Source organism: Stegodyphus dumicola, chromosome 7 (assembly GCF_044657685.1).
Source record: "Stegodyphus dumicola isolate Sdum_Otavi_A_Nest chromosome 7, ASM4465768v1".
Taxonomy (NCBI): domain Eukaryota; kingdom Metazoa; phylum Arthropoda; class Arachnida; order Araneae; family Eresidae; genus Stegodyphus; species Stegodyphus dumicola.
This window is the reverse complement of record NC_140774.1, coordinates 54637378-54657120: the sequence shown is the minus strand read 5'-3', so window position 1 is coordinate 54657120 and position 19743 is coordinate 54637378. Positions and strand designations below refer to the sequence as shown.

At 33.7% G+C, this 19743-nt stretch overlaps 1 protein-coding gene across 1 annotated transcript in view; it reads left to right on the top strand.

Annotated features, from left to right (window-relative positions):
- The window catches only part of LOC118197453 (multiple PDZ domain protein-like), a 181413-nt gene that overhangs the window by 151942 nt on the left and 9728 nt on the right, over positions 1-19743 (top strand). The window contains exons 32-34 of the mRNA XM_085820229.1: positions 9542-9763; positions 15688-15804; positions 17311-17407. Of these exons, the coding sequence (XP_085676355.1) occupies positions 9542-9763; positions 15688-15804; positions 17311-17391 (420 nt within the window). The 3' untranslated portion in view covers positions 17392-17407. The remainder of the gene's footprint in view (positions 1-9541; positions 9764-15687; positions 15805-17310; positions 17408-19743) is intronic.

Genomic DNA, 19743 nt, shown 5'->3' with positions numbered 1-19743 from the left:
TAAAAAACTTAAGCCCTTGAAGAGACCAGACCATAGGTGGGTGTACATTTTATGTGTTTTAGAAAGAATCAAAGATCTGTGGGATGCTCTTATTGCGTTTTATTTTCACTACTTGAATAAAACTGATAAAGGGGATTATTTTTCTTATGTTGAAACTGTATACAATAAAAGAAATATTTCTGCAGCTCAGAAAAAAAAAATTGTTGAAGGGGTGTATTCTTGCTTGCATTCCCAACAGCTCACAAAAAGGATGCTTTAGCTCGGAAAAAAAGAATACTAAATGGGTTATTTGTTATGCAAAACAAAACTTTATTGCATGTGGCATTATATTCAGCAGTATTACCAGAGTTCAACACATATATTAAATTATTTGAAACAAAAAAACCAATGCTTCATTTAATACATTCCAGTATTTATAAATTGATTTCAAAATTTTTCTCTTTTTTTATGAAGCCAGAAAATATAAAGTGCACATCTTATAATGATTTATTAAAGGTTGATGTCACAAATCCAGAATTCCATCTACCTAGCAAAGTAATATTTACTGGTGCAGAAGCTTCCACTCTCCTGAAGAAATTATCAAAAAATCATCCAATAGCAAAAGAATTCCAAATTTCTCTGATGAAAGCTTATACTAATACAGCACAGCATATGAAACAAAAATTACCCCTTAAAAATTCATATCTAATTAGTTTTACAGCATTAGATCCAGAGTTAAGAGGTAAAACCAGTACAATATTAGCTTTTGAAAAATTATCATCTTTTATGTCCCATATTTTTAGTGATAATGAAAAGTCAAAAGTAGAAGCTGAAATAAGGTTATACCAGAGTGATATTGATATCACCAAAGAAATGCTCTATGCATCTGATGAAAGTGGAAATCAAGTCAAGTGTACAATTGATAAATATTGGTGTAAAGTTTTTAATTTAAAAGATGATTTCACAAATGATTATAAGTATCCTACAATGGCTAAATTGGCCAAAGCCTGCCTTAGCTGCTTCCATGGCCCATTAGTGGAAAGTGCATTCAACTTAATGGATACACTTGTCACTGACTATAGAACTGTGGCGTTCCGACAGATACTTCAACTTCTATTCATGAGATGGCGCCACGTGTAAAATCCAGTTCTTAATCGGAGCAGCAAAGTGACATCTTTACTCACTCAGACTTCTCGTCGGACAAGTGTACGCGACGCTAGCACGAACTGTGTTCCGAGCTCCGTGTTGATCTCTGCAATGTAATTTAAATTTTAATTTAGTATTTAATATATTCTTTTGTTATAGGAGATTGTCTACTCTTATTTTCTTTAATTATATCATGCACACACGACCACCAAAAGTGGTGACCTTTTGACTGAGCACGCTACTGACAATGGATTTTCAACGACCCTAAGCCACGTGCATCCAAGGCATTCTGAAGAACTGACTAAAAATAACAACGGATATGGACATTAAACGTATGCTACAACGTACCCCTTCAATTATTTCGAGATGTATTGATATATATTGCTTGTGTTTTTTTTTCAAAGTCGTGCATATCATCGCAAGGAGCTTCAGCAAATCATCAATGTGATCTGTTCCGTTCCGCTGACTTCGCCAGTCGTGCAATAATTCTTCGATCATTCAACGACAAATGTGCTACAACAGTGATTTTCGCTAAATGTGCCACATCAGTAACTTTTGTGCAACGTGCTACGGCAAAATTCTTTTCTCAGTGTTCGAAAGTAGTGAATTGTTTTCCCATGTGCTACAGGAGTGATTTCCTTTTTCCTTCGAAAGTGCCTTAGCAGTGTGAAGTGGTGATTTTGTGCGTGCACAATACAAAATTAACGCATCATTTTTTTTTTCTCAAATAGGGGTTTCTTTTCAAATGCATTTCGGTTAAATATTATTTGTGTGTGTAATTGCTGACCCTGTCTTATTTGAGTGTGTATCGTTACGTAAATTTTTTCTGCATGGTTAAAATATTTATTGTTATCATGGTAAAATATCAATAGTGTATCCTCATGCTACAATATTTGTGCTGATAAGTGTTTATTAATTAAAGTGAAAATTATCTATCAGTATGCCTGACGATATTCCACCAGAGCCACAAATCACACGCGTTGCGGTGAAGCCACCGCCTTTCTGGAAAAATAATCCTTCATTGTGGTTCACTCAGATCGAAGCACAATTTTCTATCGCTCGCATTAGTGAGGATTCTACAAAATTCAACCACGTAGTTAGAGCAATTGAGTCTGATATTCTGAATTCAGTGCATGACTTAATTCTCAAACCACCTGATTGTGATAAATACTCCAAACTGAAACAGCGGCTCATTGAAATCTATTCAGAAAGTGAATCTTCAAAAATACGTACTTTACTACAAGGACTTGAACTTGGAGATCAGCGACCTTCATACTTGCTGTCACGAATGCGTGATCTGGCAGGAAGCCATTTTAGTGACGACTTGTTGAAGTCACTATGGCTTTCGCGTCTCCCTAATAACATACAAATAATTCTTGCTGCTTCCAATGAAGATCTAACCCGTTTAGCAGCAATGGCTGACAAAATTAATGAACTTGTTACTCCAGCTTATGTCAGTGCTGCTAATGCTGCACCTTCCAGTTCATCCCTCGAACAACAAGTGGCTGAATTGACCAAAAAAGTATCTGAACTCTCTACAAGTCTTCATGCTTCACGGAGATATAATCGATCAAATCAGGGCCCACGTAATAAATTTCGTGCTCGAAGCAGGAATCGATCTCGTCACAATACTCGAACGCAGTACAAAGAACCCACAAGTGGCATATGTTTTTATCATATGCATTTTGGCTCTCAAGCTTGCAAGTGTGCCCCTCCATGCACTTTTGTACAAGCGGGAAACTAAATGGGCGGTCTTCTGCTGGCCAACAGAATGTCCGCCACATCGACAGAATAGTACTGGCTGATCGTTCAACTCAGTTATGTTTTCTAGTAGATACTGGAGCTGACATATCAGTGCTCCCGAGAACTAAAACAAATGCTCACCAACTTAATAAACTTGTACTGTATGCAGCCAATGGTACCCAAATTGCAACCTACGGCACCAAACTATTGACACTTGATTTAAACTTGCGCCGGACTTTCAACTGGCCTTTTATTATTGCGGATGTAACTCAAGCAATTATTGGTGTCGACTTATTGACACATTTCCACCTTCTAGTGGATGTCAAGAATAATTGCTTAATTGATGCTACAACTCAGCTGACATCACAGGGCCAAGCTTCTCACATATCAAACGTACCTACCAACATAAGTGTTTTATTGGGCAGCACACGGTTTCATCGGTTATTGGCAGAATTCCCTGACATTTTAAACCCATCCAAATCAGGGCAGCATACTCATCAGCCAGAAGTGTATCATCACATTGAAACACATGGCCCACCTGTATTTTCCAAGCCTCGTCGTCTTTCTCCAGAGATGCTAAAAGCTGCTCGCAAAGAATTTGAATTCATGCTAGCACAGGGAACCATTCGCCCATCTAAAAGCCCATGGGCCAGTCCACTTCACATGGTTAAAAAGTCTAATGGTGACTGGCGGCCTTGTGGAGATTATCGTCGACTTAATGCCGTCACAGTCCCTGACAGATATCCAGTCCCACATATCCAAGACTGTACCCATCTTTTTCATGGAACAAACATATTTTCTACCCTCGATCTTGCCAGAGCATATCATCAGATCCCAGTGCATGCTGAAGATGTGCCTAAGACCGCAGTGACTACACCATTTGGTCTCTTTGAGTACTTATATATGCCATTTGGCCTTCGCAATGCTGGCCAAACATTTCAGCGTTTCATACACCAAGTACTGTCTGGTCTCGATTTCTGCATCCCATATTTTGATGATATCCTGGTTGCATCTACAGATGCGGAAGAACATTTTAAACATCTGCGTCAGATTTTCACTCGCCTTAAAGACCATGGATTAAAACTAAATCCATCCAAATGTGTACTTGGTCAACCCTCAGTTTCCTTTCTTAGATGTCTTATCACCCAGAACGGAGTTAAACTTTTACCGGAAAGAGTCAAAGCAATTAACGACCTACCTCAGCCCCAAACCATCTCTGAACTGAAGCGTTTTCTAGCAATGTTAAATTTCTACCGACGCTTTCTGCCAAATGCTGCAAAAACACAAGCCTGCCTACATGAGTTTCTGAAGAATAGCAAAAAAAACGATCAACGAGCTGTCCCTTGGACTGAATCTGCATCTGCAGCATTCGTGCAATGCAAACACGATCTGGCAAATACAGCCACACTTTCTTATCACTCACCTAGTGATCAGCTCTCTATAATGGTAGATGCATCTGACACGGCCATAGGAGCAGTGCTTCAAGCCCATACCACTAAAGGACTTTCCCCAATGGCATTCTTTTCCAGAAAACTTACTACTGCAGAAAGGAAATACAGCACATATGACAGAGAGCTACTTGCTGTGTACTGTGCTGTTAAATACTTCCGGCACAACTTGGAAGGACACGACTTCATCATTTTCACCGATCATCGACCATTAACCTTCGCTTTTAGGAAAAACTCTGACTCATGTTCTCCTCGTCAGCTTCGACATCTGGATTTCATCGCCCAGTTTAGTACAGATATCAGATATGTCTCTGGTACTGATAACTGTGTCGCTGATGCCTTGTCTCGGGTAAACAATATCAACCTCACTACCCCAGATTTCTCTGAAATTGCAAAAGCTCAATTGCATGATGAGGAACTCAAGAACCTAATCTCAAATCCACAAACCTCCCTTCAGTTACAACCGCTGCACATTGATCCAACGCTTAAAATTTACTGTGACATAGAGAACAATAGAATACGTCCCTATATTCCTGTCAATTTTAGACGTGAAGTGTTTAATGCCTTGCACAATTTGGCACATCCTGGAATCCGTGCCACCAAAAAGCTGATCGCAGACAGATTTGTTTGGCCAGCGATGAATCAAGACATCACAGAATGGACTCGTTCATGTATTAGATGTCAACGGTGTAAAGTTGTCACACTCACAGTCCCATTCAACAATTTAACCTTCCAGCAAGACGCTTTGATCATGTACACTTAGACTTGGTTGGCCCATTGCCTCCTTCAAATGGTTACACTTACCTCCTCACTTGTATTGATCGGTACACAAGATGGCCTGAAGCCATTCCTATTGAAAATATATCCGCTGAAACTGTAGCTCGAGCATTCATCTCCCAGTGGCTTTCAAGATTTGGCATGCCTACCACCATCACTACTGACCAAGGCCGACAATTTCAATGTCACTTGTTCGCATCCCTCACCTCTCTTCTTGGCATTCGCCATATTCGCACAACACCATACCATCCATCTGGAAATGGGATGGTGGAACGCTTTCATCGATCTCTCAAACAAGGTCTGAAGTGCCACAGTAGCACACACTGGACAGAAGCCTTACCCCTAGTCTTGCTTGGTCTTCGCACAGCATTCAAAGAAGACATTGGTAGCACTTGTGCTGAAATGTTATATGGTGCTACCCTCCGTCTGCCAGGTGAATTCTTTCACCCAGAATCTAGTCCAGTTATCGACCCTCCAACATTCCTTCAACGTTTACGTGAGACCATGAGCAATATCTCGCCAACCCCAGCATCTTTGCATAACCAGCCAAGCTATTTTGTACATCCTGCGCTTGAGACATCTTCACACGTATTCGTGCGCAACGATGCAATCAAGCCAACTTTAACACCTTCATACGATGGTCCATTCAAAGTTGTCAAACGAACACCAAAACATTTCACCATCATCTGCAATGGCAAACAATCAGTGATTGGAATCGATCGTCTCAAACCAGCATTTCTAATGCAAGATCCAACAACTTCCTCATCAACATCACTCCCGGAAGAAAGCTTACATCCCGTTAAAGAGCAACCTAAAACTACCAGATCTGGAAGAAAGGTTAAATTTAACCCAAAGTACTTATAACGTACCGATGGTACTTGGGGGGCAGTACTGTGGCGTTCCGACAGATATTTCAACTTCTATTCATGAGATGGCGCCACGTGTAAAATCCAGTTCTTAATCGGAGCAGCAAAACGACATCTTTACTCACTCAGACTTCTCGTCGGACAAGTGTACGCGACGCTAGCACGAACTGTGTTCCGAGCTCCGTGTTGATCTCTGCAACGTAATTTAAATTGTAATTTAGTATTTAATATATTCTTTTGTTATAGGAGATTGTCTACTCTTATTTTCTTTAATTATATCATGCATTAAGCACACACGACCACCAAAGAACCTCTCTTAAGATTGATTCCCTAGATGCAGTGCAGACTATTAAATATGATTTAATGGCTTCTAAAGAAACATCATGTGAAAAATAATGGCTCAAAAAATCCAATGACTGATCCAATTCACAAAGATCTCTTACTGAATATGAACAGAAGTTGGAAAACATATCAAGAGGACTTAAAAACATGTATTTCAGATGAGTCACCTATAAAAGTCTCTGAAAAACCTTCTACATTAGCAGAAAAGCAAACTGCATCTACCTCTGCATGTGCAGTTCTCGAGGAAATTTCTTCAAGTGTATGAGGAAAATAAAAGTCAACCTTCCTGCAATTATGAAGTTCACCACAAAAGCCCACAAACATCAGAAAATAAAAAAAAGCAGCAGAAATTAGATAATTTTTTTTAAAGAATTAATTCAAGTAATTTAAAATATTTACATAAAATGTAGTAGTTTATATGTTTGAAAATTTATGGTTATTAACTTTGAAAAAAAAGTAATTCATTGAATTTTAATAATTAGGTCATTCAATACTTCATAATTGTAATTTTTCATTTCTCCCCCCCCCTTCTCGAAACTCCAAAATGTCAGTTAGTAAGTCCGTAAAAGTTTCAGGGGATTTTTTGGGGTCCCACAAACACCCCTGGTGCCGCTTGAACATAAAATCTACCTGCTATTTACTTAACCTCTAGACTGAGCAAATATGTGACAAAAAGTCAACATAAAGCTAACTGTTAGTAAAACATAAATAAAATGTCTTTCAAATATGTCCATTATAAGTGTAAAATATTTAATGCTACTTGATACATTTTATAAAGTTGATTTTATTCTCAAACTTATTAATAAATATGTTAATTATTTCATGTTTAATAATAATTCATCCTACTTCCAGATCTATTTTCTTTTTAGGAGGGTATTACAAGAATGAAGTTCAGGCATAGATAATATTTTAATTGAATTTATTCAATTCCCATTTGCTCATAGGAACTTAATTTTTTTCATTAATGGTCCTTAAAAGTACGTAATTTCCGTGTGCAGAAATGTATACGAACTCTGCAAATCCTTTTGAAATGGAACAGAGAATTGAAAAACGAAAATTTAGCTTTAATATTTGATAACTGTGCTGCACACCTCTTTGATATCATTCTGAAAAACATTAAATTAGTGTTTCTTCCTGTAAACGGACTCTTATCATTCAGCCTTTAGACCAAGGTATTATAAAAGCTTTCAAATTTACTTGCACAAAAGGTGTCATATGAAGAAAAACAAAGTTGACTCTTGTGAAAATGTAAGCACGAAGGAAATAACTAAGTTGATAACTTTGCTAGAGGCTATGCATATGCATCAATGCATGGGAAGTGGTCTCCCAAACACTAGTTGAAACTTGTCTAGAAAATGCGATTTTTATTTAGAATAAGCCACATAGGAATTGCAAACTATTTCTAATATTTCAGATATCAGTGAAGGAAATTACAGAGATTCAGTTTTAGAATACATTGCATTGATGGTAATATTGGGACAGCATGTGGAAACACTAGCTAAGATATTATAGAAAGTGTTAAAAGAGCTGCAGAAACTAAAACTGACTGGGAAAGTGATACAGAAGAAAGTGACTACATGTCAACCTCAGTTGAATCGAGAAAAGCACTGCAAACTTTAAATCTTGAAGAACTTTTGAATTTAAAAGTGGAGATCAGAAAATCTACCATCAGTTTTACAACCTTTAAAATGCAATAGAAAAGGTGGGGATGAACAGTGTGAAACAAATATGCATAGAGCAGTTTTTTGTAAAAGTTTAAAATTTCGTCATGTATATAATTCTAAAAATTTTTTTAATAAAAAATAAATAAAAAATAAATTTCCAAGTTTTGCAGGTAGTTTAATTTCAGCATTAAATTTTAATTAATAATTTAGGTATTAATTATTAGATACTATCTTACTAAAAGTTTAAAGTTGATACTGTAATTTGGAATATTGAAACCGTCCTTTATTAAACTCAGTGTAACATTGCCGAGCTTATGGGATGGAAAAACTAAGTCTTTTTTATATTTATTTGAAAACTTAAAATAGGGTTTTTGGTTAGTTAAAAATTGATATTACAGAAAGGGAGAGACAACAGCTCTCTCAATGCATGATGCGTCTTACTTTCTTGGCACTTCTCAGACAAGAGCTACCTTTTTACAGAAACCCACCAAAGCTGAAGGGGAGGGATTGTCTTTAACGAATTTTTCTTGATTACTTTCACTGCCCTTCACGGTGATGCTGTTCATTTCCAAGATAACAGGAAGTTCTCTAAGGACGTACTATACCTGTTGTGTCATTTAACTCGATAAACTCAAATATGATAAACTCAAGTATGACTACTCCACTTGATAAACTCGAATATGTCTGGAACAGAAGGATTTTAATAAAGGGTACTGTAGTTATATCTTATAAAAAGCAAAATTTCTAATTTCTTTGTTTAAAGATTTTCTTGTTTAAAGATTTGCATGTAAAATGGTTTTACTGTATGGTCTTCAATCCTTTGAATGTCTTCAGCATGAACTAAAGCAGTGGTTGCTTGGGAGACATATTGACTAGCTGCTACTAATCAACTTTTGATATGCTACAAGAAGAATAGAAATGCTAAACAAAAGTGCAAAACATGTAACAAACTCATTGTTACATATAGGCAAGTTGTTATTGCAGTTACGATACATTGCTGAACACATATTTAGAAACTTCTTTTATTATTGGCATTGTAATGAAAATGCTTATAAAATTACCAATTAAACACATTATAAATTTTATCAAATGTGTTATTAGGAATAAAAATTGGGAAGAAGTATGCATATAGTTTTTAAATATCTTTGTTACATTGATAATATGTTGTTTTAGTTCGAAAGATAAAGGTATCATCTTCCTTAAGGTTGGAAATAGCAGTTAATTAATGCTGCAATGTGTAATATAACATCATAAAAAAATGGGAAAACTGGATTATCATGATTCTAACATCAACAGCATTCCACAGTAATTTATAATCACATACCAAGGAGAATAGAAAACTAACTCCATAATGACTGAAAAGGGAATCTGGTCTTTTACTAATAACACCATTGCAATCTTGAAAAACATTAGTGCAATGAATCTGATAGTTAGCTAATGGCATATGTTTATGTTCTGAGTACTGATTTCATTTATACTGAATTATCTTCATATGAAATTCTCACATATTCTATAATTTAGTTTCTGATGTGTGAAATGCAAGTACAGTTATAAAATGTTCACCATTATTTTTTAGGTTAATGGTCATGATATGAGACATGCTACTCACATAGAAGCCATCAATGCACTCCGACATTCTGTTCCTGTTGTTACTATTCGTGTTTATAGGCATAAAGAAACCAAAGAGAATTCATCTCTGATTGAGTTAAATGTTCAGCTGTATAAGAAACCTGGCCGAGGTTTGGGACTTAGTATTGTTGGAAGAGAAAATGCTCCTGGAGTATATATTTCAGAAGTAGTAAGCTAAGAATTGCCATTTGTTATTGATTAAAATAGGTCTTTTGCATTTCTGTTTGATGTTTACTACTAAATTGTTATATAGCTCTGTGTACTAAATAAACAGACTCTGAAATTAATTTTGTAATGTATTTTAATCTCCTTTTTATTTTCTACGTAATATGCATAGATCAAATTGAAAATGCTTAATAATTTGACATAGTCCTTGCTGCTGTGTTCACCACATGTGAGTCAGAATTTAAATAACTAATGGAAAATTTTTCTGCCTTTTGGAGACGTGCACGCATAAATCTTCTGAAATAGGTAGTATGCAGGCTTTCAAAATACTGTCTTATCTTTCTTTGGGAATATCAAGTGGATATCGTTCCCTGGACAGAAAACTGCTCGTTCATTTTCATTGTCAATCACCTCTTGGCTGTTATTGTTATGAAATGTACAGGCGCGGTAAAATGGCTTCCCCGCAAAGCAGTTTTAGGGTTGTCATAAAATAGCAAGGAGGGCAGGGTTGCCACATTTGGTGAGAAAACGCCCATTTGGCGTCAAAATTGGCAATATGCCATGGATGGATGAAGAACCTTCTGGAACGAATTCTTACCGGTTTAGCCCAGAATGTTCTGAAACACAAAGCAAAAGCTGTATAAACCTTGCTGTTATATGCGGAGTGTTAATTAGTATCGAGTTGGTGTCTCGTATAGCGAGTCAATCCCTGCGGAGTCGATAGAGTTGACAGCCAGGCAGTGAGTGCCGTGTAGGTCGTCAAATGCATCGAAAGAGTCTCTTAGTGTATCGTGGTTAGTGCATCGTTGAGAGAGTGTGTTGAGCTCTGGGAACGATTGAACCGAAGAGTCGGGAGCTGTGCTCTGTGTGTCGTCGAGTGCATCCCAAGTTGTAGCATGGAGAGTCTCGAGAGTTCCGAGAACGACTGAACAGAGTTGGGAGCTGTACTCTGTTGCTTTGCAGTGAAGCTGTCTCCACCGTTATTGCCTGACAGTGTGAAGGCTGTGTCGCTGATTGTTCCAGCAAGTGTACTGTAGATCTTCGACGACTGTAAAAAGTGACTTTGGAGCTATCCTGATCAATATTGGCTAAATGAAGTGTGTTTCGATATTCCATCAAATAGTGTTGCCATTATTCACTCCAAATCCACACGGAACCCATACAAATGTGAAGGAAGAAAATAACGTAACAACTGTTGTCAGAAGAAAAACGTAACAATATCATGTGCTACTCATTAAATGGATAAATTTCTGCCCATTGACTTCAGGTTGGAGGGCTTTCTATAGCTGTAATACAAGTTATGCAATTTAGATATTTTAAAATTGTACTGAGATTATATACTTAATATTAGAATTAGAAGTATTACTGAGGACAAATTTTTGTTTGAATTAAAACTTGTTTTTTTGTGACTTCAAAATTATACGCTGAACTTTATTTAGTTGGTTATTAGTTCTCTGTCACAAAGCACAAAGTAGACTAATTATCCTATATTATCTTTTACTTAAAATTGTTTCAGTCAACAGAAAAAGGTAAATAATGTGCTGGAATAAAACTCAATGAAACATCGAGTTTTATTCCAGTATTCATAATACTTAAGTATAGCTTGATTTCAATATTTGTTGAATCAGAAGTTGTAATGTTTATTATTCCTTTATTGACTGGCTGACTGAATATTTACAAGTCATTATAAATTATGAATTTTTATTATTATATTACAGAATAATTAATCAAGGAAACAACACAGCAATATGAAATTAGGTGAAATTCATTCATTCATTTTTATTATAAAGTACTTTTTATTTAAAAAATTAAAACAGACCCATATTGAGATAAATTTAAATATTATAGTTGGGACATCTAATTTTGTCATTAAATTCTTAAGAAATTTTCTGAAAATTTTTAAAGAAATTTTATGAATTTACTGAATTTGTACTTTGGACGTTTGTTGACCAATTATTACTTTGTTTACTTTTAAGTGAAAAAAAGATTTAATGACCTGAAACTTCTCTTTCTTTTGCAAATCCTTTTTTCAGCAGTTAGTTTAAGACACAGCTTTTATGAAGCAGTATTGATCCATTTTGATGTTAAAAAAGTACTGGTTCAAATGCTTTATAATCATCATTTATATTTATTCTTCCACAAGAACATCATATTCCAAACTGAATATTTATCACAAAATGAAATTTATCTGTGAAGCGTAACACTTAAGGATTAATATGAACATGACTAGATGTAGTAAGATATTAATATTTATGTCAGTGTTTAATCTATTACAAATAATCTATTAAAATGGTTTAATATCTTTTCCTATTCATTAGGAACTGTACTTAGGGTCTTAGGAAATAGTGGTTAAAAAATAGTATAATATAAAAAATTGTAATAGATTTGCTCAGAAATATGTGTATGCAAGAAATATGGTTATGTAATGAAAAAGATTTTATGTACTTATTAAGAATGCATTTATTTAGAAAATCCCTTCAATTTTACCCCTGTAAATTTTATCCTGTCAGAAAGAAAAGCTGAACTTAAGATAATGAAGTGTAAAACCTATAAATATATCTCACAGCATTAGTGCTTTTGACAGATATCATCAGTCTTATATCTTCCAGTAATGTTGTCTGAGGAGCAATAAGGATGCTAGTATAGTAGAATTCAGATAAACCCATCAATGTGTCTCATAGCATTAGTGTTTTTTGCAGGTATCATCAGTATCATACCTTCCAGCAATGTCGTCTGAGGAACAGTATAGATGCTAGTATAGTACAATTCAGATAATTCATGAATACCTGTAATCTGTGCGTGTTTTTAAATGTAAGCAAACTGAAAATTCAGCATGGAGGCAAATTTATCAACAAATTTTATTACATGTATTTGCAAATAAATGTTTTAACAAAAGTATACTACATTTACATATTTTCATTAAAAAAGCAGATTTATTTTATTAAAAGTTATTTAACTTTTTCTGCATTGATAGTAGCAATTTTTGTTATAATTATTATTATTACATGGAGATTTGATCATTGATCTCAACAAATATTTTGTTTTAGATAAATCTCTGCTTTCAAGCAGACATTCTACAATCTTTTAAAATTAATTTTAATATGTATGGTAAATAAATATCAGGAATTTATTCCCCATCTTTTTCATATTCTAAGCTCAAACATTAAATGCAGTGTTGCTAAGCCCTGCCATTATGGGTTTGTTTACAACGTGCCCAAAGTGAATAGGATTAGATGCTTAAGATTTTCTTGGCATGCAAAACAAAGAAAAGACAATCAAAAAGGGAGCTGAAGAATAGAGAATTTTCTAAAATAAATCTATAATTTCAGTTGTAATACTTATAACTGTTAATAACAGATATGTTCTGAACATAATGACAGAAATAGCAGAGGGTCTCACTTCTGGGAAAACTTAACAAATGGGATATTTGAAAGCTATATTTTATATATTTTTGCTTACAATTAAGAGCTTAAAAATTATTTTGAAAGTAATTTTATTGGTGGATATTGCAGTTTTGTTTATATAAAATGTTTTATTGCATTTTTATAAAAGAGCGCTTTCACACTTCAGAAAATTTCCCTATCATCTATCCTGTCTGTCTACGGCATTCCCCTGTATACTCGCATTGTTTTCATTTTGTGTTTGAATTGTATTTAGCTCCATACTATAGTTAAGTAAATGTAAATATGTGCTTTTCTTTAGTTTTTCGTTTAATGTTTCATGCCTGTTAAAATGTTTTACTCATGAGTATTTTTCAAAAAATGGTTCATAAATGAACACTGTGTGGCCACTGAAACTCTTTACTGAAACTGTGACAGTGCAGAATTTTTAGATGTCATACTATTGCATCAAAAGCAGCAGAATTATTCTGTTTGCCAAAAATGGAACTTAGATTTGCCTGAAGTTTTAAGAGAAGAAAATATTTTAGATTGAATGACTCCTGAAAATGAGGCTCATATTACATCACAGCTGACTGATGAAATTATTTCAGTGTATTAAATGCAGTTGGTGAAAATTCCGATACTAGTTACAAAAAAGCAATATTACTTTTAATGAGGGTTTAGCATATGGCCAACAGTATGTAAAGTTTCTAGGAGAAAAGATGTAACACACTAGAAATAAGACACTATGTGCGCTTCAGGAAAAAATACGGAAAAGGAAATTTAAAATATTGAAACAAGCAATGATAGAAATGATATTCCAAAAATATAGAAGTAATTAGACTAGAAGAGAAACACGCTAATGTGACAATCAAAATCGTAAGAACAACCTTGTATTTAGCATAAGTAGTGAAAGTTATTTCAATATACTTACGCTAAATACAAGGTTGTTTTTACAATTTTGATAGAAGTAATTATTTATTGCAGCAATGCATGTATATAATTATAATACAAATAAAATGGCTTTGTATTAAAAATTCTTAATACATCAGTTTCTTTTAGTTATTTATGTGCAAATGATCTACATGTAATTAAAAAAAAAAAAAAAAAAAAAAATTCTTTGATTTGTTCAACTTTTTGTCTCATGATGTACAGATATAAAAGATTCTACTATGTAATACATAATAATATGCTACTATTTTGTATATTTTATAAGATAAATCTTGCATTTAAAATAATTAGTGTATTTGTAATTAAAAAGTATACAGTCAAAAGTCTTTAATCCGGACTCGTCGGGACTTCGGCGATTCCGGATTATCGATTTTTCCGGATTATAGATCATCAGTTTAAATCTGGCAAGATGGCACGCAGAAATTATAAAATTAAAAATATGAAACTGTAATTTATAAAATAATGAGCAATTATGATCTAAAGGGTATCAAAATTTACAAGAAAAGAAGCTTAATATTTATTTGTTTACTTTATTAAACATTTCTTTCAATGCGCGATTGCGTAAAGCATACCTTACGCATAGCCGAAATTAGAAAATTGCAACCAGAAAACTATTTGATTTGTACTCGTGATATTTATAATGACGAGAAATTTGATTTAAATCATATCAAAGACGAAGTAAATGAGATTAAATACTACATTTAGTAAGGAATTATAAGCTGAATAAAATAAAAACATCTGCCCTGAAGGTAAGGATAGTGCTGACAGAACAACTTCCAGTTCATTGCGCGCCACAACGTTCCCCCCCCCCCCACGCGCAGAGCAGCGTGAAATTGATAAACAGATTTCGGAACGGTTAGATAAACAAAGGATATGCCTTTATCCATTTTTTATAGCAATTTGCTTTTTGTTTGATGGACATCGAAACATACTTTCGTTTTCTAGATCCTTTGGGAGCTCCAGCATCGGAAATTCTATTTGACATAATCGAAAGTTCAAGCTTACTTTTATAAAATTGCTCTTACAGTCTGCAAAAAATAATAAGCCGGATCCAATTCGAAGATTAAGGAACAACGCAATCATCAACATTAACTGAAATAGATAATTAAATAATTTTAGCTTATACCGTCCATTATAAATTAAACGCGCACGCGAAAACGTATTCTGCGCTTGCGCAGACGCATATGTGCAGTCGTAAATGTCTTGCGCGCACGCGTAAAACGCCTATGCGCATGTGTCAACGCGGCGCATGCGCAGTAAGATTTTAGCTTTGAGGTCCGAATTAACGACTTTTGACTGTATAAGTTAAAATAAAAAACAATTTCTTTCTGCAAGGTTAAACAAGAAAATTTGAGGGATTTTGGTATAAAACCAGAAAATCTGTTGAACTATACTGAAGTGAATTTATAGTTAGGACGTGTAAAAAGATCATTAGTGGTAGATTTTTATTTTGATAGTATCCATAAGATTATTTCTGAATTTTATGCTACTGAAATGTGAAATAAATATAAGTCTATGAAAGAATGCCTCATCTTAAAGATTTGCAACATAAATATACATTACATATTTGACTTTATTCTGACTATCATATTTGTAGATAAAAGGAGGTGTAGCAGATATAGATGGTACATTAATGGAAGGAGATCAAATTTTAGAAGTAAATGGCCAAAATTTACGAGAAGCTAACCAAGAACTGGCTGCTATATTATTGAAAGTAAGCTTATTGTATACTAATATTTAAATTTCTTCTCACATTTAAGATATATGCAATTGCTGATTGCAAATTTAATGAAGTAGAATGTCTCACCTGAACTCTAAAAAGCTCTCATATTAAGGTATAAAGTATTATTGCATGCTTTTGTAAGAATTGAAATCACACAAAAATGATAATAACTTCATAAAATTATATTTTCCTAGAAAAGTGGGAAAAAGCACTCTACAGTTCTGGAACTTTCCAAAAAAGTACTCGTATAGCTTCTTCTCAGTATGACAGAGCACAATCAGTAGTTGCCACTTCAAACTACTCAAAATGTTGAATACGATATATATAAAGCTTCAAATGTATCAAGCTTCCAAAGTGATCTCTCAATACCCCAATGTCAATTCTGAATTAAAAGGAACTGAGAACCGATGTTCTCTCCGGTCTTATATATTCTTCCCCAGCCATTCAGAAATTTTGAGAACTTTCCATTTCTTGAAATTACTGGAAGGCATAAACAGTTTAAGTTGCATGTAAGGGTCAGATACAGTTACATATAGGGATCAGTTACAGTTATACAGGGACTGGAGCAAAATGACGCCAAATGATCGCCAAGTGTCGCGACTTTTAGCGATTTCTCATTAAATTTGGCAGCAAAAGTTATTTGCCAAAACTATCACCAGCTTGGCATTTTCTTGCAAATTTGGCAAGATAGCCATTTACCTCAATGTTAAATGCACTTGTTGCTGTAACCTTATTTTTCCTACGAAGCTTCGCTCTTGAGACCTTTCATGTTACATTATACAAAAGAAACTACAATTTTAAACATAGCTTCACTAAAATTATTTACATATATACAAAATTGGTAGAAGTATATTTACTTAAAAACATTATTTTTTAACAGTAAGTTTATTTACTTAATTTACTGTTAAAAACAATGTTAAGGGACCTCTTGGAAAACAAGGCACCTTATGAGACCCTCATCTTAAGATACAGGGGATATTTACTATTTTTAGTATCAAGGGTTCATTTTGACCAAGAACTGAATCCAAATCACATGATTTACTGATGTTGTTGTCAGATAATGTACCAGTTGAAAGCCTTTGCCTTTTGTAAGCTTGTGTATTGTGTTAATTATTTATTTTTTGCTGTAACTAGTAAACAAAATTTGTATTTTCACATTAGACTGTGTCCTCTCATTATCTCAAAGACTGAAATAATCTTTTATGCCTTATGTTAACAATTTAACTGAAGGTTTATTGTAAATTCTTGAAATAATAATTAAAAAAAGCTATTTCACACTGGCATTCCTTTGTATCAGGACAACTTACTGCTGTATTCACGTTTTCTATATTTTATACTGTGGTTAAATTAATTTTGAAAATTAGTTATGATAAGTAGGCCTGATACTGTATAGGTTAATATTTATTCAAATACTTTTTTTCATGTGTATAACTCTTTTAAGCTGTTTTTCTAAGCTGAGTATCAAACATAACTTTATTTTTTTAAAACATTTTCTAGACCACAGTAGGAAATATTAACATGAAAATTGGAAGACTGAAATGTGAAACAAATCTTCCTCCTAAAAGGTCAATGCACTGAATATTACTTTTATTATGTAAGTAATGAGCTTGCTATTTTTATTCTGAAAGGCCAGAGTTTTGATTACTGTTTTGTTAATCGTTTTAGACTAATTTCCTTAGGATTTGATATTTGAGTTTTTCTGTGATCACTGTTATTATTGTACTTTATAGCATTAATAGATTTAAAGTAGTAAATAAATAAATAAATAAACTATGCATGAAAATATAAGATTTAAATTCTGATGTGTATAAAAGACCGGTTTACATCTTCAGCTGGCTATAGGCTTGAAAATTTTAGTTTGATCTTTACAGGGTAACCTGTTTCTCTCCAGTAGTTTCTTATTTCAAGTTCTGCATGTTGAAAATTCAGTAAATAATAGGAATTTTATATTAAATATTTTAGAAGGTATATTAAAAAATTATTAGGTTTCATTTTGAATGCAGTTCTTTTACTTGACAACATGCTATCCACAAACTTGAAGATGCTGTTGAGAAAAAGCTTTTAGATGTTACATTTAACTAAATTTGCATTATCTCAATTATGTCTCTGCCATCTGAATTGTCCTTTCTGTTGAAAATCTGATGGTGCCAATTTTTATTTGTAATAAGACATTGTCTCAGCAATTCATGTTTCAGAGCATATAGCCACTGACTTTGTAGCCAACTGGAGGAGGGTGTTAACGTAAAAATATTACTTCTACAGAAAGAAGTCCCTGGCTGTTCAACCATATTGCAGGCTGTAGTTATTTTCTCGCATGCTGCTGTATTGATTGCTACTCGGAATTGTACTCTTTTTTCTTCAAAATGCACCAGTGTGGCTTGAGTATTTTGAGAAAAGTTGGAGATAACGGTGCTTCCACAGTATCAGTTGTTTTCTACTCTCTGGTTCATTATGGTGCATTCAGGACTTATCTTTCTGCCACAATTTAATAGGTGAAAAGATGTTTTTGACATATCATCTGCCATGCATGCTTGTGATCATTGGGCAACAGTCATGTCATACAAGCTGGTAAGCTGTTGCACAGGCATACTTATTTTAATTGTCATGGTTTCCATATAATACACTATGAAGGAGTCATTGGGGGCTCAAAAATAAATCTTTATGCAGTACATATTTTTCTCTGTATTTTAGAATAAAATTCCTATTGTTTCCTGACAGTTTAGCTACACACTTGAGCATTGGTTACCTAAATACACAGTATGTAACTGAAGTGCAAACTTATTATATATATATATATTTACTAAATAATATTGATTATATTATCTCCCAAGTTTAATTATAGTAGTATTATCTTAAAATAGTGAATCCATACTTAGTAAGTTCTATTTTGAAAGATGTTTTGAAGTAACTTTAATGTAAATTGTTAAGAATGTTTAACAGGGACTGGAATAAAATCATGAATAACAAATTTCAATTGTAAAAGGAATAAATTAAAGTCAATAATTAAGTTAAATGCACGTAATCATTGTCATTGATCGGAAATTAGTTGACTTTTCAAGGGGAACAAACCAACTCCCGTTCAATGAACAATAATTAAGAAATAAATACGAAGGTGTTTCGTCCTTTACTCGAGCAATAAGGCGAAGCCAAACCGGCAATTCAAGTCAGGCCAAATATTTCCGTGAATAGAAGGGATTAAGAACCAATGCTGATATCCAAAGAACTCATTCCTATTAAGCATTTTAGCTAATTCAATTTTGAGTGAAAAGCAATTTCTGCAGTAAAATTTGATAATGCTCGAGTAATCGTCCCCCGACACCCTCGTGTTTATGCATTTGAGTTCAATATTATTTGTAAAAATTAAACATTGGAAATTGTTATTATGAAATAGAATTCAAAGTAGTTGAAATAAACATTAGAAAATTACAAAAGAGAAGAAAGAAAATAGAAGAAATCTCTGGAAGAAATCTATACTAGTCTACTAGATCTGTCTAAACTCTTCCCTGATATGCTCACAATTATGACTCTTAGCAAATGGAAAACCTACTTAAAATGCACACTTTTTCATAACTACATCAAATTTCAAAATCAACTTTTTAAACAAGTCAGAGGTCTGCCAATGGGCTCACATTACAGTACCTCGCTCTGTAATATCTTTTTATTTATCAAAGAATTTAACTTCCAAAAAAATCTACAACTACAAGAGTTAAATTACTACAAGCACACTTACAGGTATATTGATGATCTTATTACAATTAATAATTTTAATAAAATTGAACACTCTGAGGTTTATCTAAATTGTCTTACACTTAATAAAACTAATATTTCACAAAAAAGCAAAGACTATCTAGATCTTCAAATCATTACCTACAAAAAATTTTACTTTTTGACAAAACAAGAAACTTCAATTTCAATACTAACAAATTAATA